The 22,906-nt window shown below is 43.6% G+C and overlaps 1 protein-coding gene across 1 annotated transcript in view; it reads left to right on the top strand.

Moving 5' to 3' along the window:
- Window positions 1-887: 887 nt before the first annotated feature.
- The window catches only part of LOC139311957 (pneumococcal serine-rich repeat protein-like), a 59,757-nt gene continuing 37,738 nt past the window's right edge, over window positions 888-22,906 (top strand). The window contains exons 1-3 of the mRNA XM_070936483.1: window positions 888-13,712; window positions 13,820-13,875; window positions 13,998-14,074. Coding sequence (XP_070792584.1) covers window positions 888-13,712; window positions 13,820-13,875; window positions 13,998-14,074 — 12,958 coding nt within the window. The remainder of the gene's footprint in view (window positions 13,713-13,819; window positions 13,876-13,997; window positions 14,075-22,906) is intronic.

Genomic DNA, 22,906 nt, shown 5'->3' with positions numbered 1-22,906 from the left:
GGCACGCGGGAGGCATAGCATTATGGATGTGGGCACGCACGCGCGCACTGTTGCACAGAGGCGCGCACTTTTGGCACCCGAGGAAAAAAAGGTTAGCCTTCACTGACCTATAGCGAAAAGGCCTTAGCTTAAGGATAGACCACATCACTGCATGCAAGTTCTCAGTTTCCAACTTCTCTGCTGAAATTCAGAGACAATGTGGTACAATGCTTAACCCTCTGCAGTCACAGAAGCTTTCTGGTGAATTTAGCCCAATCTTTCTCCCTCACCCCAACATAACAAATAGAATTTTGTGTGAAAAATAGGAAGAAGGGGGGGATATTTAAATGAAAGATGAAATATACAACCAATAAATATATTAAATTATAATAAGTATAGCTGAATATCTTTGCCTAACCTCATGAAAATCAGTAGCTAAGAAAAATAAGACAGGGAAAGACTGACAAATGCCCCAAACAACTACAGAGGGAATTAATATACTTAATCAAATTGATGAAGGAAGCAATCAAATTGGTGCTTATTGTACGGAAATCCATAGCATTACCATACAAAACAATCTGCATGGTAAAAGGATCAAAAAGTAAAGAAACAGTCATGAGAGCAAAAAGAATGAAAACTTTGCTATGTCTTGTGTTCTATTAGCAAATTGCTGTTTAGAACTTTTGTTCTGTCCTTCATACTACCTTAATTTAATCCCAATTATTTATATCCTTTCAGCACCAACAGGAAGAGTAAAGGGAACAGCTACAATTGAAACATCCTCCACTACTACAAGCAAAGAAAATATGGTGCATACAACTAATGTATACACCAAATCAGAAACAGCCACATCTTCTATAGAGAGCACAGTGCCATCCAATTTTTCTACAATCAGCTCTACGAAGGCTATGAGCACTTCAGAAGCCACCACGTTAGAAACCAAAACACCACAGAGTACAGCATACTCCACACCTTTGCCAGAGACCACCAGGTTTGAATCCGTCACATCAGAAACAGCTACGGCTCTTCCAGAGAGCATGACAGCTTCAGGAAAGAGTAGCATGGTGACTTCTCCCATGATGGAAACCACAAGTACTATTCCAGAGAGCAAAGCAGTCTCCGTAGCAATCCCAGCAACCACCTTGACTGCATCCACCACATCACAAACTACCACATCTGCTCCAGTGACCACAGAGCCATCCAGCCCTTTTCCCGAGAGTTCCACAATGAGGAGTAGTAAAACAAGAACCACTACTCAACTTCCAACCACCATGGAATACTTAACTACTTCTCCACAAACCACCACGTTGGAAACCGCAAGAACAGCAACAGCCACTTCTCCCCCAGAGACCACAATGACCTCCAGCTCTATCAAGACTACTAGCTCATCAGAAACGACTACTCAACATTCTATCACCACACAATTCTTAGCTACTTCTCCCGAGGCCACCACACCTGAATCCATCACATCAGAAGCAGCCAGCTCTCCAATGAGTGCAGTGCCTTCTACGGCATCAGCAAAGAGCACAGTAACTTCTTCTATTTCCGAAACCACCACACCAATTCCAGAGAGCACAGTGTCCTCCACATCTTTTTCACAGACTAGCATGCCGCCATCCAGTTCGCCAATGACCACTGCTTCTGCTTCATCAAGTAGTGGGGCATCTGTAACTCCCACTACCGCTTCCAGACGTCTTTCTACCCCTGAGGAAACGTCCACCTCTGCTCCAGAGAGTACACCACATACGACAATTTCGGAAAAGAGCACCATAACCACTTCTGCTAGTACGGCAATCACAGGTTCCATTTCGGAGAGCCCAGCATACTCCACACCTTTGCCAGAGACCACCAGGTTTGAATCCATCACATCAGAAACAGCTACGGCTCCTCCAGAGAGCACGACAGCTTCAGGAAAGAGTAGTATGGTGACTTCTCCCACGATGGAAACCACAAGTACTATTCCAGAGAGCATAGCAATCTCGGTAGCAATCCCAGCAACCACCTTGACTGCATCCACCACATCACAAACTACCACATCTGCTCCAGTGACCACAGAGCCATCCAGCCCTTTTCCCGAGAGTTCCACAATGAGGAGTAATAAAACAAGAACCACTACTCAACTTCCAACCACCATGGAATACTTAACTACTTCTCCACAAACCACCACGTTGGAAACCGCAAGAACAGCAACAGCCACTTCTCCCCCAGAGACCACAATGACCTCCAGCTCTATCAAGACTACTAGCTCATCAGAAACGACTACTCAACATTCTATCACCACACAATTCTTAGCTACTTCTCCCGAGGCCACCACACCTGAATCCATCACATCAGAAGCAGCCAGCTCTCCAATGAGTGCAGTGCCTTCTACGGCATCAGCAAAGAGCACAGTAACTTCTTCTATTTCCGAAACCACCACACCAATTCCAGAGAGCACAGTGTCCTCCACATCTTTTTCACAGACTAGCATGCCGCCATCCAGTTCGCCAATGACCACTGCTTCTGCTTCATCAAGTAGTGGGGCATCTGTAACTCCCACTACCGCTTCCAGACGTCTTTCTACCCCGGAAGAAACGTCCACCTCTGCTCCAGAGAGTACACCACATACGACAATTTCGGAAAAGAGCACCATAACCACTTCTGCTAGTACGGCAATCACAGGTTCCATTTCGGAGAGCCCAGCATACTCCACACCTTTGCCAGAGACCACCAGGTTTGAATCCATCACATCAGAAACAGCTATGGCTCCTCCAGAGAGCATGACAGCTTCAGGAAAGAGTAGTATGGTGACTTCTCCCACGATGGAAACCACAAGTACTATTCCAGAGAGCATAGCAATCTCGGTAGCAATCCCAGCAACCACCTTGACTGCATCCACCACATCACAAACTACCACATCTGCTCCAGTGACCACAGAGCCATCCAGCCCTTTTCCCGAGAGTTCCACAATGAGGAGTAGTAAAACAAGAACCACTACTCAACTTCCAACCACCATGGAATACTTAACTACTTCTCCACAAACCACCACATTGGAAACCGCAAGAACAGCAACAGTCACTTCTCCCCCAGAGACCACAATGACCTCCAGCTCTATCAAGACTACTAGCTCATCAGAAATGACTACTCAACATTCTATCACCACACAATTCTTAGCTACTTCTCCCGAGGCCACCACACCTGAATCCATCACATCAGAAGCAGCCAGCTCTCCAATGAGTGCAGTGCCTTCTACGGCATCAGCAAAGAGCACAGTAACTTCTTCTATTTCCGAAACCACCACACCAATTCCAGAGAGCACAGTGTCCTCCACATCTTTTTCACAGACTAGCATGCCGCCATCCAGTTCGCCAATGACCACTGCTTCTGCTTCATCAAGTAGTGGGGCATCTGTAACTCCCACTACCGCTTCCAGACGTCTTTCTACCCCTGAGGAAACGTCCACCTTTGCTCCAGAGAGTACACCACATACGACAATTTCGGAAAAGAGCACCATAACCACTTCTGCTAGTACGGCAATCACCGGTTCCATTTCGGAGAGCCCAGCATACTCCACACCTTTGCCAGAGACCACCAGGTTTGAATCCATCACATCAGAAACAGCTACGGCTCCTCCAGAGAGCACGACAGCTTCAGGAAAGAGTAGTATGGTGACTTCTCCCACGATGGAAACCACAAGTACTATTCCAGAGAGCATAGCAATCTCGGTAGCAATCCCAGCAACCACCTTGACTGCATCCACCACATCACAAACTACCACATCTGCTCCAGTGACCACAGAGCCATCCAGCCCTTTTCCCGAGAGTTCCACAATGAGGAGTAGTAAAACAAGAACCACTACTCAACTTCCAACCACCATGGAATACTTAACTACTTCTCCACAAACCACCACATTGGAAACCGCAAGAACAGCAACAGTCACTTCTCCCCCAGAGACCACAATGACCTCCAGCTCTATCAAGACTACTAGCTCAGCAGAAATGACTACTCAACATTCTATCACCACACAATTCTTAGCTACTTCTCCTGAGGCCACCACACCTGAATCCATCACATCAGAAGCAGCCGGCTCTCCAATGAATGCAGTACCTTCTACGGCATCAGCAATGAGCACAGTAACTTCTTCTATTTCCGAAACCACCACACCAATTCCAGAGAGCACAGTGTCCTCCACATCTTTTTCACAGACTAGCATGCCGCCATCCAGTTCGCCAATGACCACTGCTTCTGCTTCATCAAGTAGTGGGGCATCTGTAACTCCCACTACCGCTTCCAGACGTCTTTCTACCCCTGAGGAAACGTCCACCTCTGCTCCAGAGAGTACACCACATACGACAATTTCGGAAAAGAGCACCATAACCACTTCTGCTAGTACGGCAATCACAGGTTCCATTTCGGAGAGCCCAGCATACTCCACACCTTTGCCAGAGACCACCAGGTTTGAATCCAGCACATCAGAAACAGCTACAGCTCCTCCAGAGAGCACGACAGCTTCAGGAAGGAGTAGCATGGTGACTTCTCCCACGATGGAAACCACAAGTACTATTCCAGAGAGCATAGCAATCTCGGTAGCAATCCCAGCAACCACCTTGACTGCATCCACCACATCACAAACTACCACATCTGCTCCAGTGACCACAGAGCCATCCAGCCCTTTTCCCGAGAGTTCCACAATGAGGAGTAGTAAAACAAGAACCACTACTCAACTTCCAACCACCATGGAATACTTAACTACTTCTCCACAAACCACCACATTGGAAACCGCAAGAACAGCAACAGCCACTTCTCCCCCAGAGACCACAATGACCTCCAGCTCTATCAAGACTACTAGCTCATCAGAAATGACTACTCAACATTCTATCACCACACAATTCTTAGCTACTTCTCCTGAGGCCACCACACCTGAATCCATCACATCAGAAGCAGCCAGCTCTCCAATGAATGCAGTACCTTCTACGGCATCAGCAAAGAGCACAGTAACTTCTTCTATTTCCAAAACCACCACACCAATTCCAGAGAGCACAGTGTCCTCCACATCTTTTTCACAGACTAGCATGCCGCCATCCAGTTCGCCAATGACCACTGCTTCTGCTTCATCAAGTAGTGGGGCATCTGTAACTCCCACTACCGCTTCCAGACGTCTTTCTACCCCTGAGGAAACGTCCACCTCTGCTCCAGAGAGTACACCACATACGACAATTTCGGAAAAGAGCACCATAACCACTTCTGCTAGTACGGCAATCACAGGTTCCATTTCGGAGAGCCCAGCATACTCCACACCTTTGCCAGAGACCACCAGGTTTGAATCCATCACATCAGAAACAGCTACGGCTCCTCCAGAGAGCACGACAGCTTCAGGAAAGAGTAGCATGGTGACTTCTCCCACGATGGAAACCACAAGTACTATTCCAGAGAGCATAGCAATCTCGGTAGCAATCCCAGCAACCACCTTGACTGCATCCACCACATCACAAACTACCACATCTGCTCCAGTGACCACAGAGCCATCCAGCCCTTTTCCCGAGAGTTCCACAATGAGGAGTAGTAAAACAAGAACCACTACTCAACTTCCAACCACCATAGAATACTTAACTACTTCTCCACAAACCACCACGTTGGAAACCGCAAGAACAGCAACAGCCACTTCTCCCCCAGAGACCACAATGACCTCCAGCTCTATCAAGACTACTAGCTCATCAGAAACGACTACTCAACATTCTATCACCACACAATTCTTAGCTACTTCTCCTGAGGCCACCACACCTGAATCCATCACATCAGAAGCAGCCAGCTCTCCAATGAATGCAGTACCTTCTACGGCATCAGCAAAGAGCACAGTAACTTCTTCTATTTCCGAAACCACCACACCAATTCCAGAGAGCACAGTGTCCTCCACATCTTTTTCACAGACTAGCATGCCGCCATCCAGTTCGCCAATGACCACTGCTTCTGCTTCATCAAGTAGTGGGGCATCTGTAACTCCCACTACCGCTTCCAGACGTCTTTCTACCCCGGAAGAAACGTCCACCTCTGCTCCAGAGAGTACACCACATATGACAATTTCAGAAAAGAGCACCATAACCACTTCTGCTAGTACGGCAATGACAGGTTCCATTTCAGAGAGCCCAGCATACGCCACACCTTTGCCAGAGACCACCAGGTTTGAATCCATCACATCAAAAACAGCTACGGCTCCTCCAGAGAGCACGACAGCTTCAGGAAAGAGTAGCATGGTGACTTCTCCCACGATGGAAACCACAAGTATTATTCCAGAGAGCATAGCAATCTCCGTAGCAATCCCAGCAACCACCTTGACTGCATCCACCACATCACAAAGTACCACATCTGCTCCAGTGACCACAGAGCCATCCAGCCCTTTTTCCGAGAGTTCCACAATGAGGAGTAGTAAAACAAGAACCACTACTCAACTTCCAACCACCTTGGAATACTTAACTACTTCTCCACAAACCACCACATTGGAAACCGCAAGAACAGCAACAGTCACTTCTCCCCCAGAGACCACAATGACCTCCAGCTCTATCAAGACTACTAGCTCATCAGAAACGACTACTCAACATTCTATCACCACACAATTCTTAGCTACTTCTCCCGAGGCCACCACACCTGAATCCATCACATCAGAAGCAGCCAGCTCTCCAATGAGTGCAGTGCCTTCTACGGCATCAGCAAAGAGCACAGTAACTTCTTCTTTTTCCGAAACCACCACACCAATTCCAGAGAGCGCAGTGTCCTCCACATCTTTTTCACAGACTAGCATGCCACCATCCAGTTCGCCAATGACCACTGCTATTGCTTCATCAAGTAGTGGGGCATCTGTAACTCCCACTACCGCTTCCAGACGTCTTTCTACCCCTAAGGAAACGTCCACCTTTGCTCCAGAGAGTACACCACATACGACAATTTCGGAAAAGAGCACCATAACCACTTCTGCTAGTACGGCAATCACAGGTTCCATTTCGGAGAGCCCAGCATACTCCACACCTTTGCCAGAGACCACCAGGTTTGAATCCATCACATCAGAAACAGCTACGGCTCCTCCAGAGAGCACGACAGCTTCAGGAAAGAGTAGCATGGTGACTTCTCCCACGATGGAAACCACAAGTACTATTCCAGAGAGCATAGCAATCTCGGTAGCAATCCCAGCAACCACCTTGACTGCATCCACCACATCACAAACTACCACATTTGCTCCAGTGACCACAGAGCCATCCAGCCCTTTTCCCGAGAGTTCCACAATGAGGAGTAGTAAAACAAGAACCACTACTCAACTTCCAACCACCATGGAATACTTAACTACTTCTCCACAAACCACCACGTTGGAAACCGCAAGAACAGCAACAGCCACTTCTCCCCCAGAGACCACAATGACCTCCAGCTCTATCAAGACTACTAGCTCATCAGAAACGACTACTCAACATTCTATCACCACACAATTCTTAGCTACTTCTCCTGAGGCCACCACACCTGAATCCATCACATCAGAAGCAGCCAGCTCTCCAATGAATGCAGTGCCTTCTACGGCATCAGCAAAGAGCACAGTAACTTCTTCTATTTCCGAAACCACCACACCAATTCCAGAGAGCACAGTGTCCTCCACATCTTTTTCACAGACTAGCATGCTGCCATCCAGTTCGCCAATGACCACTGCTTCTGCTTCATCAAGTAGTGGGGCATCTGTAACTCCCACTACCGCTTCCAGACATCTTTCTACCCCTGAGGAAACGTCCACCTCTGCTCCAGAGAGTACACCACATACGACAATTTCGGAAAAGAGCACCATAACCACTTCTGCTAGTACGGCAATCACAGGTTCCATTTCGGAGAGCCCAGCATACTCCACACCTTTGCCAGAGACCACCAGGTTTGAATCCATCACATCAGAAACAGCTACGGCTCCTCCAGAGAGCACGACAGCTTCAGGAAAGAGTAGCATGGTGACTTCTCCCACGATGGAAACCACAAGTACTATTCCAGAGAGCATAGCAATCTCGGTAGCAATCCCAGCAACCACCTTGACTGCATCCACCACATCACAAACTACCACATCTGCTCCAGTGACCACAGAGCCATCCAGCCCTTTTCCCGAGAGTTCCACAATGAGGAGTAGTAAAACAAGAACCACTACTCAACTTCCAACCACCATGGAATACTTAACTACTTCTCCACAAACCACCACGTTGGAAACCGCAAGAACAGCAACAGCCACTTCTCCCCCAGAGACCACAATGACCTCCAGCTCTATCAAGACTACTAGCTCATCAGAAATGACTACTCAACATTCTATCACCACACAATTCTTAGCTACTTCTCCTGAGGCCACCACACCTGAATCCATCACATCAGAAGCAGCCAGCTCTCCAATGAATGCAGTACCTTCTACGGCATCAGCAAAGAGCACAGTAACTTCTTCTATTTCCGAAACCACCACACCAATTCCAGAGAGCACAGTGTCCTCCACATCTTTTTCACAGACTAGCATGCCGCCATCCAGTTCGCCAATGACCACTGCTTCTGCTTCATCAAGTAGTGGGGCATCTGTAACTCCCACTACCGCTTCCAGACGTCTTTCTACCCCTGAGGAAACGTCCACCTCTGCTCCAGAGAGTACACCACATACGACAATTTCGGAAAAGAGCACCATAACCACTTCTGCTAGTACGGCAATCACAGGTTCCATTTCGGAGAGCCCAGCATACTCCACACCTTTGCCAGAGACCACCAGGTTTGAATCCATCACATCAGAAACAGCTACGGCTCCTCCAGAGAGCACGACAGCTTCAGGAAAGAGTAGCATGGTGACTTCTCCCACGATGGAAACCTCAAGTACTATTCCAGAGAGCATAGCAATCTCGGTAGCAATCCCAGCAACCACCTTGACTGCATCCACCACATCACAAACTACCACATCTGCTCCAGTGACCACAGAGCCATCCAGCCCTTTTCCCGAGAGTTCCACAATGAGGAGTAGTAAAACAAGAACCACTACTCAACTTCCAACCACCATGGAATACTTAACTACTTCTCCACAAACCACCACGTTGGAAACCGCAAGAACAGCAACAGCCACTTCTCCCCCAGAGACCACAATGACCTCCAGCTCTATCAAGACTACTAGCTCATCAGAAACGACTACTCAACATTCTATCACCACACAATTCTTAGCTACTTCTCCTGAGGCCACCACACCTGAATCCATCACATCAGAAGCAGCCAGCTCTCCAATGAATGCAGTACCTTCTACGGCATCAGCAAAGAGCACAGTAACTTCTTCTATTTCCGAAACCACCACACCAATTCCAGAGAGCACAGTGTCCTCCACATCTTTTTCACAGACTAGCATGCCGCCATCCAGTTCGCCAATGACCACTGCTTCTGCTTCATCAAGTAGTGGGGCATCTGTAACTCCCACTACCGCTTCCAGACGTCTTTCTACCCCTGAAGAAACGTCCACCTCTGCTCCAGAGAGTACACCACATATGACAATTTCAGAAAAGAGCACCATAACTACTTCTGCTAGTACGGCAATCACAGGTTCCATTTCAGAGAGCCCAGCATACTCCACACCTTTGCCAGAGACCACCAGGTTTGAATCCATCACATCAAAAACAGCTACGTCTCCTCCAGAGAGCACGACAGCTTCAGGAAAGAGTAGCATGGTGACTTCTCCCACGATGGAAACCACAAGTACTATTCCAGAGAGCATAGCAATCTCGGTAGCAATCCCAGCAACCACCTTGACTGCATCCACCACATCACAAACTACCACATCTGCTCCAGTGACCACAGAGCCATCCAGCCCTTTTCCCGAGAGTTCCACAATGAGGAGTAGTAAAACAAGAACCACTACTCAACTTCCAACCACCATGGAATACTTAACTACTTCTCCACAAACCACCACGTTGGAAACCGCAAGAACAGCAACAGCCACTTCTCCCCCAGAGACCACAATGACCTCCAGCTCTATCAAGACTACTAGCTCATCAGAAACGACTACTCAACATTCTATCACCACACAATTCTTAGCTACTTCTCCCGAGGCCACCACACCTGAATCCATCACATCAGAAGCAGCCAGCTCTCCAATGAGTGCAGTGCCTTCTACGGCATCAGCAAAGAGCACAGTAACTTCTTCTATTTCCGAAACCACCACACCAATTCCAGAGAGCACAGTGTCCTCCACATCTTTTTCACAGACTAGCATGCCGCCATCCAGTTCGCCAATGACCACTGCTTCTGCTTCATCAAGTAGTGGGGCATCTGTAACTCCCACTACCGCTTCCAGACGTCTTTCTACCCCTAAGGAAACGTCCACCTTTGCTCCAGAGAGTACACCACATACGACAATTTCGGAAAAGAGCACCATAACCACTTCTGCTAGTACGGCAATCACAGGTTCCATTTCGGAGAGCCCAGCATACTCCACACCTTTGCCAGAGACGACCAGGTTTGAATCCATCACATCAGAAACAGCTACGGCTCCTCCAGAGAGCACGACAGCTTCAGGAAAGAGTAGTATGGTGACTTCTCCCACGATGGAAACCACAAGTACTATTCCAGAGAGCATAGCAATCTCGGTAGCAATCCCAGCAACCACCTTGACTGCATCCACCACATCACAAACTACCACATCTGCTCCAGTGACCACAGAGCCATCCAGCCCTTTTCCCGAGAGTTCCACAATGAGGAGTAGTAAAACAAGAACCACTACTCAACTTCCAACCACCATGGAATACTTAACTACTTCTCCACAAACCACCACGTTGGAAACCGCAAGAACAGCAACAGCCACTTCTCCCCCAGAGACCACAATGACCTCCAGCTCTATCAAGACTACTAGCTCATCAGAAACGACTACTCAACATTCTATCACCACACAATTCTTAGCTACTTCTCCCGAGGCCACCACACCTGAATCCATCACATCAGAAGCAGCCAGCTCTCCAATGAGTGCAGTGCCTTCTACGGCATCAGCAAAGAGCACAGTAACTTCTTCTATTTCCGAAACCACCACACCAATTCCAGAGAGCACAGTGTCCTCCACATCTTTTTCACAGACTAGCATGCCGCCATCCAGTTCGCCAATGACCACTGCTTCTGCTTCATCAAGTAGTGGGGCATCTGTAACTCCCACTACCGCTTCCAGACGTCTTTCTACCCCTAAGGAAACGTCCACCTTTGCTCCAGAGAGTACACCACATACGACAATTTCGGAAAAGAGCACCATAACCACTTCTGCTAGTACGGCCATCACAGGTTCCATTTCGGAGAGCCCAGCATACTCCACACCTTTGCCAGAGACGACCAGGTTTGAATCCATCACATCAGAAACAGCTACGGCTCCTCCAGAGAGCACGACAGCTTCAGGAAAGAGTAGTATGGTGACTTCTCCCACGATGGAAACCACAAGTACTATTCCAGAGAGCATAGCAATCTCGGTAGCAATCCCAGCAACCACCTTGACTGCATCCACCACATCACAAACTACCACATCTGCTCCAGTGACCACAGAGCCATCCAGCCCTTTTCCCGAGAGTTCCACAATGAGGAGTAGTAAAACAAGAACCACTACTCAACTTCCAACCACCATGGAATACTTAACTACTTCTCCACAAACCACCACGTTGGAAACCGCAAGAACAGCAACAGCCACTTCTCCCCCAGAGACCACAATGACCTCCAGCTCTATCAAGACTACTAGCTCATCAGAAACGACTACTCAACATTCTATCACCACACAATTCTTAGCTACTTCTCCCGAGGCCACCACACCTGAATCCATCACATCAGAAGCAGCCAGCTCTCCAATGAGTGCAGTGCCTTCTACGGCATCAGCAAAGAGCACAGTAACTTCTTCTATTTCCGAAACCACCACACCAATTCCAGAGAGCACAGTGTCCTCCACATCTTTTTCACAGACTAGCATGCCGCCATCCAGTTCGCCAATGACCACTGCTTCTGCTTCATCAAGTAGTGGGGCATCTGTAACTCCCACTACCGCTTCCAGACGTCTTTCTACCCCTAAGGAAACGTCCACCTTTGCTCCAGAGAGTACACCACATACGACAATTTCGGAAAAGAGCACCATAACCACTTCTGCTAGTACGGCAATCACAGGTTCCATTTCGGAGAGCCCAGCATACTCCACACCTTTGCCAGAGACGACCAGGTTTGAATCCATCACATCAGAAACAGCTACGGCTCCTCCAGAGAGCACGACAGCTTCAGGAAAGAGTAGTATGGTGACTTCTCCCACGATGGAAACCACAAGTACTATTCCAGAGAGCATAGCAATCTCGGTAGCAATCCCAGCAACCACCTTGACTGCATCCACCACATCACAAACTACCACATCTGCTCCAGTGACCACAGAGCCATCCAGCCCTTTTCCCGAGAGTTCCACAATGAGGAGTAGTAAAACAAGAACCACTACTCAACTTCCAACCACCATGGAATACTTAACTACTTCTCCACAAACCACCACGTTGGAAACCGCAAGAACAGCAACAGCCACTTCTCCCCCAGAGACCACAATGACCTCCAGCTCTATCAAGACTACTAGCTCATCAGAAACGACTACTCAACATTCTATCACCACACAATTCTTAGCTACTTCTCCCGAGGCCACCACACCTGAATCCATCACATCAGAAGCAGCCAGCTCTCCAATGAGTGCAGTGCCTTCTACGGCATCAGCAAAGAGCACAGTAACTTCTTCTATTTCCGAAACCACCACACCAATTCCAGAGAGCACAGTGTCCTCCACATCTTTTTCACAGACTAGCATGCCGCCATCCAGTTCGCCAATGACCACTGCTTCTGCTTCATCAAGTAGTGGGGCATCTGTAACTCCCACTACCGCTTCCAGACGTCTTTCTACCCCTAAGGAAACGTCCACCTTTGCTCCAGAGAGTACACCACATACGACAATTTCGGAAAAGAGCACCATAACCACTTCTGCTAGTACGGCAATCACAGGTTCCATTTCGGAGAGCCCAGCATACTCCACACCTTTGCCAGAGACGACCAGGTTTGAATCCATCACATCAGAAACAGCTACGGCTCCTCCAGAGAGCACGACAGCTTCAGGAAAGAGTAGTATGGTGACTTCTCCCACGATGGAAACCACAAGTACTATTCCAGAGAGCATAGCAATCTCGGTAGCAATCCCAGCAACCACCTTGACTGCATCCACCACATCACAAACTACCACATCTGCTCCAGTGACCACAGAGCCATCCAGCCCTTTTCCCGAGAGTTCCACAATGAGGAGTAGTAAAACAAGAACCACTACTCAACTTCCAACCACCATGGAATACTTAACTACTTCTCCACAAACCACCACGTTGGAAACCGCAAGAACAGCAACAGCCACTTCTCCCCCAGAGACCACAATGACCTCCAGCTCTATCAAGACTACTAGCTCTTCAGAAACGACTACTCAACATTCTATGACCACACAATTCTTAGCTACTTCTCCCGAGGCCACCACACCTGAATCCATCACATCAGAAGCAGCCAGCTCTCCAATGAGTGCAGTGCCTTCTACGGCATCAGCAAAGAGCACAGTAACTTCTTCTATTTCCGAAACCACAACACCAACTCCAGAGCGTCGTGTATCCTCCACATCTTCCCCAGAGAGTAGCACTGTGAAACTGGAAGAATCGCTTGTGACTTTCTCCACCTCTTCAATTCTGGAGAGAACAACTTTGATTCCTGTAAGTGGAGAGATCTCTACTACTGCCACTTCGATTTCTTCAGTCTTACACCAAACAGAATCTGTTAGTCCTCATGAGATGAGTATGACGAGCTTGGGCACTTTCAGGACTTCTACATCCCCTACAAATATAATATCAACTTCTACTTCAGAGACAAGGAGAGGTAAGCTTGTTTTTGCAACATGTTCTAAATTACTAAGTGACACGTTATTTTTGTAATATAACTGGAATACAACTGGATTATGTCTGGTCTCTATCAACAGGGCCTGTTACCCCCGCCCCTAGCCCCTCTCCTGAAGGAAACCTCTTTACGAGTGAAGCCAATATTGCATCCACATTACTTAGCACAACACCAGTTGAAAGTAAGTAGACAGTCTTGTTTAGAAAAATAATAATCAGCCTTTCATAACCTTGATGGTTTCCTGATATGTGATTTTCAATGCCCAGCATTTTTAAAAATGACTACTCTGGCTGGAGAATTCTTGAGGATGGAATCCTCTCTTTCTTTCTTTCTTTCTTTCTTTCTTTCTTTCTTTCTTTCTTTCTTTCTTTCTTTCTTTCTTTCTTTCTTTCCTTCCTTCCTTCCTTCCTTCCTTCCTTCCTTCCTTCCTTCCTTCCTTCCGTCTTTCTTTCTTTCTTTCTTTCTTTCTTTCTTTCTTTCTTTCTTTCTTTCTTTCTTTCTTTCTTTCTCTCTCCCTTCCTTCTCTCCCTCCCTCCCTCCCTTCCTTCCTTCCTTCCTCTCTCTCTCTCCCTTTCTTTCTTTTCTTTCCTTCTTTCCTTCCTTTCTTGCATGCATTCGTTACACCTGCCCATCTCAAACCACTGATTCTGGGCAGCAAACAATTATAAAAACACTTAAAACATAATGCAAAAAAAGAAATTAAATACAAATAGTAGCCAAAAGATATTACAATCATCATTGTCAGCATAACCAGGAAATGGGGCCCTTCACACAACAGAGGCAACCTGGTCATAGGTTGAGGATTACTGTTTTGGGCAGGGCTCTGTTCTGTTGCTAGCAAAGAGTTCCTGGAACAGATTTTTTCCCCCTAGCTATGCTGAAAAGCGAAAGCGAAAGTAAAGCAGGGTCTTTTCTGCAAGGTGGCAAAATGAGGCAGAGAGATTTCTTTATCTTTATCTTTGTTGCAATATTTTCAGGATCAGACTCAATAAAGATAATAAGAATTAGAGATTTAAATATATTTCTCTTTAATCATAATAGGCATTCTATATTCGCTGAATATTCAAGATAGAAGCAAGGAAAATGGTGAGGGTGGCTCCTTATATATACAAGGGGTGGAGCCAGGAATAGGAGTGGTAAATTATGAATACATTAAAATCCAAAGAATAAGTTAACCCCTGATATCCCATATATACATTATTTACACAATAGAGAATAAGGCATTTACATCTGACAAATCCCCCTCTAAATGCCGGTTCGCTATACAACACCAATTACATTCAGATTCAGGACAATATAATACATACAATTTAGAAGTTAAATATTTGTGCTGTTTAGAAGGTAAAGGCTTCGTTAATATGTCAGCTAATTGTTCAGAAGTATCACAATGTATTGCTTTGATGAATCCATCTTGAGATAATTGTCTCACGTGCTTAAATTTTATATCAATATGCCTGGATCTTTGTCCAATGGCATCGGATCTGGATATTTCAATGGCTGCTTTATTATCTTCATGCACAACAAAAGGTAATGTAGGTTTTTTCCAAACATCTGAGATCAAGTCATTGAACCATACAAGGTTATTTGCAGCTTTGGATAAACAAACATATTCCGCTTCTGTGGTTGAAGTGGCTACCAGTTCTTGTTTACCAGTGTACCAGTAAACTGGACAATCATTCAATAGAAAAATATAACCAGAAGTACTCTTTCTGCATGATGTATCACCAGCCCAATCTGCATCTGCATAACAGGTAATTTTTGGTTCTTTGTCATTATTAGGTTCTAATACTAAACAAAAATCTAATGTACTTTTCAGATATCTTAGAATTCTTTTGACAGCTTCCCAATGATACATGGTTGGTTTGCTAACATATCTTGACAATAAATTGAGAGGTAATGCAATATCTGGTCTGGTCCAATTAGATATATAAAGGAGTGAGCCTATAACTGATCTGTAAAATGTATTATCTTTAAATTCAGGGGAAGACTCATCAGTGTTTCTAAGGAAATCAGTTTGCATAGGAGTGTCACAGGTTTTGGCATTGTTTAAATTACATTTGTTTAGAAGTTCAATGATCTTATCTTTCTGAGTAAGTTTGAATCCCCTTCTAGTTTTGTTAATTTGCACACCAAGGTATTTATTCACTTTACCTAGAGATTTCAACGAGAAATGTTCGTTTAACTTATTTACAAAGATTTCTCTGCTCTCTTTATGTTTTCCTATATATAAAATATCATCCACATAAATTAATACAAATTCAATGTGATCATCACTCTTTTTTACAAAGAAACAGTTATCAGCAGTGGTAGCGTTGAAATCCATGGTCTTTAGTACTTTTACCAAGCAATCGTACCATCTCTTGCCAGATTGCTTTAATCCGTATAGACTCTTGTTTAATAACCAAATTTCATTCTTATTAGTGTATTGACTGTGTGGTGCTCTTACATATATTTCCTTATCTAGTTTTGCGTGTAAATACGCAGTCTGTATGTCATATTGAAATACGTCCAGATTGAGTGCAGATGCTACTACTAGAGCTGTTTTAACACTCTCTGTCCTCACCGTGGGGGAGTATGTGTCAGTATAGTCTTCTGGATATTTTTGTGCATAACCTTGTGCAACTAGTCTAGCCTTGTATAAAGTATTGCCTCCTTCTAGGTTCTTAATTTTATAAATCCACCTGGTACCTATAATTGTCTTATCCTTAGGTGCGATCGCGGGAGTGAATACATTTAATCCTTGTAAACTTTCCATCTCTTTTCTCATAGCTAGTTCCCATTTTTCTCTTTCTTCACGAGGGAGTTTTAATACTTCCTCATATGTATTAGGTGTTATTTGTTCTCCATTCATATGCATTATGTAATCTTTGTATTTACTTGGTATTTGATTTCTATTGTTTCTAATAGTTCTTTCAGGTTTGCTATGGTTATCATGCAAATATCTAGCTTCCTTTTTTGTTAATGTGTCTGTCTTTATTTTATGCTGACTATTTGTCCAAGTTTTGGTTTTGTTCTTATTTTTGTTAATGTTTTGATTTTCTATTGTCCCTTCCTCGCAAGATATCGCATCTTTGCATTTATTTGGAAATATCTCATTAAGGTGCAATTTAGACCAATTGGCCTGCTCATGGAACACAGCTGTTCTGGAGACTATAAATTTGTTATTATTATCAATGAATCTGTACCCTTTGGTTCCAGTTTCATATCCCATAAATCTTAATCTTCTGGATACGTTTTCTCCTTTTCTCCTCAACTGCTTAGGTATGTGCACATCTGCAGTGACTCCAAATATGTGCATGTGTGCTAATTTAGGTTTCCTATTGTACATCACCTCATACGGTGTCTTATTCACAATGCTGGACCAGGTTCTATTTTGAGTGTAATTTGAATAATGTAGGGCTTCTGACCAGAATTGTTTGCCTAAACCAGCATCCTCTAATGTGCATCTAATCATGGTTTGTAGTGTGGAATTCTTTCTCTCTGCAATCCCGTTTTGAAACGCAGAAAATGGATTGGACGTGAAATGTAGCATTCCCCTATCCTTTAACCATTGGGAGAATTCTTTAGACATGAATTCACATCCCCTATCTGTCATAATTTGTTTTATTCTGATATTATGTTGTGTTTCTATGCGTTTGTAGAATTCCTTAAATTTCTGAAATGTTTCATCCTTGTGCTTTAATGTGTAAACAAAACCATAGCGACTATAATCATCCACTATTGTTAGAAAGTAACGTTTTCTATAGGTAATTGATGGAGTTAATGGACCAACTAAGTCCATATGTACTAAGTCAAAAATATTGTTAGTTGATCTGTTAGATTTTTTTGGTCTGGGACTGGTTTTTAGTTTGGTGGATTTACATACTGAGCATTCCAAATAATTTTCACAATTTTTTATTTTGACACCTTCTGCGTGTTCAGTCATTTTTTGAACTACAGGAAAGCTTGCATGTCCTAACTTCCTATGTAAGATGTGAGCACACTCATCATGAATTGGTTTACCTATTTTTGGTTTCTTCTCATTGTGTGTATTTTTGTGATCATGAGGTATTTTACATTCATCATTGTCACTGTTACTAACATTTTCATCATCTGCTTCAATACAATCTTCCATATTTGAATCAATGTTATGTAACCATCTTTCTTTTGTTATCAGATAGGGTAGACCTCCTTTTATCATCACAGTGCCTACATTTGTTTTGTCCTTCTCTAAAGTTGCTTTCCCCTTAGAGAAAACTATATTGATGTCAGAATCTCTGCTTAGTTTTATAGCACTTAGTATGTTATGAGGTATTTCTGGGATTAATAATACCCCCTCTATTTTACCTAAACCAGGCAAGGTCACATTTCCTCTGCCTAATACTTGAACCTTTTCTTGATTAGCTACCTTTATCACAAACTTATCTTCTGTAAATGAAGATAATATACTTTTGTTGTTAGTGGTGTGATTGGTTGCACCAGAATCAATAAGCCAATTATTGTTCTCATTTTGTTGTGTTTTGGTGCTTTCTTGTTTGTTTAGTCCATTTAGTGACCCAGATTTTCTCTCTTTTGAATTTTCTCTACCCCCTCTACTTTCTCTGTAATTTGGTGGGCTTCTATATTTGTGTCTATCTGTGGAAGACTGTCTATAATTGTATTTGCTCCTATATTCTGGCCTATGTCTCTCCCTTGAGACTTTGGGACAGTCTCTTCTACTGTGTTCCCTGGACCCACAATTGTGGCATCTAAAGGCTTCATTATATTTTTCTTGGAAAGCTACTTTCCTAAAAGATTTGTGTTCAGTTTGATTACTGGAACGATTTTTTCTTGAATTGTCTTCTGCTATCAATTTGTTAGATAGACTTTCTATGGTTAAATATCCTAAATTAATAGTATCTAAGTGTGACATAAAGCTATCCCATGATGGATCAAGTGAATTGATAATAACACTTTTCATTGTTTGATCTGAAATCACTTCCCCCCTCAATTGCAGCTCAGCTCTTATTTTGTTTAGAGATATCAAATGCTCACTTATAGAAACCCCTGGTTTCACTCTAGAAGAAAAGAAATCCTTAGACATTCTTGTAGTTGTAGCTACGCTATCGCTGTGAAATAGATTAAACATGCATTGAATTATTTCTGACACAGTTAGGTTTGATTTGATGCTATGATACATTGCAGGAGACACGCTAGATATTATTATGAAAAACGCTCTATGATGTAAACAATCTATTTTTAAAGTCCAAGGTCTTCTTGGAGGATTAGTTATAAAGAATAATAAATTTTCTTTCATAAAGACAACCTGAAGCTGTTGATACCACTCTTGTAAATTAATGCCATCAACTCTAAGTTTTGGGAAGTCACTGGGTAAGTTCCCCACATTATTTTGTCCATTACTTACAACCTGAGGCAGTCCGTGGTCTCGCAAGTGCAGGAAATTACAGAACGGCATGGGGATGCTTGCAACGAGTCTGCGCGGTTCTCTGGCCAGTTCAAGTCTTTCGGGGCCGTTTACGTAGCTTTGCACATGCGCGTTGCTCATTTCTTCCTTGGCGTCGTCGTGGAAGGTTCTTTCCATCTCAGCTCTCTCGTTCCGCTCCTCTTCCGATGAGTCGGTCTCTGGCTCGGTTTTAGGGGTTCTGGTGGTGGCGACAGCTCTTCTCTTTCTTTCGTGTGCGTTGGCACTTGATCCGGTCTGCGGTGTAGGACGGAATCGGCATGGCTCTCTGGGCTCAGGTGTCGTCGCCTTCGAAGTCAGGATGGGAGCGTGCAGGTCTCGAGTTGTCGGTTTGATCTCTTGCTTCTTCGTTGGTGCTTTGGAAATTTTCAATCTTGGCCCAAAAGCAGCAAAAAGCGTTTTCATTGCTGACTTTACTTGAGACTTTGTTAAATCGTCTTCACTTTCTGATTCTGGTTCTTCTGAAGAGTTTGAGTCTTCTTTTTCACTTTCGTCGTCTGATAGCGTTTTTCGCGCCAGAAATTTTGAACTGAGCGTTTTGATTGGCTCTGCTTCACTCTCTTTTGAAGTTCGTTGAAACCAAGATGGCTGCCATTCAAAATTTCGCGCGGGATCACATCTTTTCTTTTTCACAACGACTTTCTCAGTAGTTATTTCACTCACAGTTTTTTGATCTTTGGGTTTTTCTTTAACGACGTTTTTCTCTCTCGCTGCTCCGTTGTTCTTCAGCATTTCTTGGAGGTTCGCGATGAGGCTTTCATCGTTCTTTTGGCTTTTTAGTATCTTCAATATCTCTGACCTGAGTTCGTTATTTTCTATTTCGATTTCTTCCTGGTCATTATTTTCATTTATCAGTTCTTCTTCTTCAGTGGTGTATTCTTCGGATTCTCTCGAAATCGCGTTAGTGGATTCGTTGATCATCTCTTGTTCAGTTTCTGTTTCCTTGCTGTAGGCCCTGGTGTTGGGCCTATCTTTCTTAGACATTTTTAATTATTTATTGAGTCAATTAACCATCCTCTGCTACCAGCTTGTTGCAATATTTTCAGGATCAGACTCAATAAAGATAATAAGAATTAGAGATTTAAATATATTTCTCTTTAATCATAATAGGCATTCTATATTCGCTGAATATTCAAGATAGAAGCAAGGAAAATGGTGAGGGTGGCTCCTTATATATACAAGGGGTGGAGCCAGGAATAGGAGTGGTAAATTATGAATACATTAAAATCCAAAGAATAAGTTAACCCCTGATATCCCATATATACATTATTTACACAATAGAGAATAAGGCATTTACATCTGACAATCTTTTTCTTTTTCCTCACCAAAAAAGGTAGGTGCAAAAACTGCAAACAATGGAAATTTAGGGCAAAAGAGGAGAGTTCAAGATTTTAAAACACAAAAGAAAAAAAGCTCTATTTAACTAGGGAATTGTAATAATTGAGATACTATTAATTGTATATTGTGTTGAAAGCAGAAATGGTTAAGTTGTGGTTTGGAGGAATATATGGGGGAAATTATTTGGTTTATTATTATTGGTAAATATAATTAATTGATTTGTAAGAAATTGGATTGCATGGAAATAATTGGAATATTCATGTTCATATTGATTAATATACAAAAAAGATAGTTATATAACTAATTGATTTATATTAAAATGTTGAATTTGTATTAAACAACTGTATTACATAATTACATAATTAACCAATGTGAGGATGGATATAAAAATAGATGACAATGGGAAGGGGTATAATATAGAATAGAAGGGAAAAATTGAATTTGATTAAGATTAGAGATGAGGATGAAGGGTAATATTGGTTTTTTACAAAAATAGATGAGGAATAAATATGGCAAAAAGGAAATATAGAAATTGTAAATTTAATTGAAATGACTAAACACTGTTTAAATTTGTGAACCAGCCAAATATTCTGTTCAAAGAAAATACATTGTATGTTTGTATGTGTGTTTCTAATTATTGCTATTTATTCATATTTGTTCTCTTTTATTCTTTAAAGTTTAACAATTCATTCTTTATCTTAATATCTTTATATTTGTTTGGGGTTGGCTTTCTTCCCTTTCATCTTTTTTATTGTACAGCAATCTTTCTCCTCAAACCTACCACCTCTCTCTTTTCTTTCCTTCTTACTTTCTTTTCCCCCACCCTCTTCTTCTCCCTACTTCCTCTTCCTTTCTCCTTCTCCTCCTCTCTTCCTCCCTCTCTTACCCTCACTCCTACTCTAATTTCCCTTCCCTTCCTTCATCCCTCTCTATTGCTGTATCCTTTTATGCATATGGACTACTCAGAGGGCTGAAAAAGTTATTTTTGACTGGTCCTCACACTTTTGACCAGTCCTCGAACTTACGACTGTCCTCACATTTTACATTTTTACCCTATCTTGTCATCATGGTGAAGAGAAGCAGTTGTGAAATGAGTGACATGGTTGTTAAGAATGCTGCACGGGCATAAATGTGAGGATGGTCATAAGTGTGAGGACCAGTCAAAAGTGCGAGGACCTGTCAGAAATGACTTTTTTCAGCCCTCTGGGTAGTCCTTTTGTGCACAGGGACTACTCAGAGGGCTGAAAAAGTTATTTTTGACTGGTCCTCGCACTTTTGACCAGTCCTCAAACTTACGACTGTCCTCACATTTTACGTTTTTTGCCCTATCTTATCACCATGGTGAAGAGAAGCAGTTGTGAAATGAGTGACATGGTTGTTAAGAATGCTGCACGGGCATAAATGTGAGGATGGTCATAAGTGTGAGGACCAGTCAAAAGTGCGAGGACCTGTCAAAAATGACTTTTTTCAGCCCTCTGAGTAGTCCCTATACACATAGCCATGGCCACCCGGTCACATGACCAGCTAGCCACGCCCACCCAGTCACATGACCTCCAAACCATGCCCACAAAATAAGCCACGCCCACAATAGTGTCCCACTTTACCAATGTTAAAATCTGGTCACCTTACTGTACAATCAAAACATTTGGATAGGATGGGAGCAAAATATTTCAGCAAGATATAAAATAAGTGAGAGTATATCACATATAGGCAGGACATTCTGGACCAATACCCAATCTGGCAATTATAGGTAGTTCTTTCTTGACCATTCTAAACCATTTAAATCATTCATTTAATGACTATTTGAAGTTCCAATGGCACTAAAAATGACTTATGATCATTTTTCACGCTTATGACTGTTGCAGCATCCCCATGGTCACAATTCGGATGCTCTCTGCCGATCAGGCAACTCAGCTGGGAGTTGCAAGAGACTTTTCAAAGCATTTTTTTTACCACCTCTTCGGCCAAGAGGTTGCAGAAAAAAATGCTTTGAAAAGCCTCTGACGATCCCAGCTCTGCCGCGCGATCATCAGAGGCTTTTTTTTTTTAACTTTTAAAAGCATTTTTTCTTTGGAAGAGGTTGTAGAAAAAATGCTTTTAAAAGTAAAAAAAAAAAAACGGCCTCTGATGATCGCGTGGCTCAACTGGGCATTGGGGGGGGCAGGGATTTTTGCTATCGATTCTCCGAACCACCCGCCGCCATTGCTACCAGATCGGGTGATCCGGTCCGAACCC

This window comes from Pituophis catenifer, unplaced genomic scaffold, assembly GCF_029215685.1.
Source record: "Pituophis catenifer annectens isolate HBS135680 unplaced genomic scaffold, rPitCat1.0.hap2 SCAF_1, whole genome shotgun sequence".
Classification (NCBI taxonomy): Eukaryota; Metazoa; Chordata; class Lepidosauria; order Squamata; family Colubridae; genus Pituophis; species Pituophis catenifer.
The sequence above is the reverse complement of the archived record's forward strand: the minus strand, read 5'-3'. Positions and strand labels throughout refer to the sequence as shown.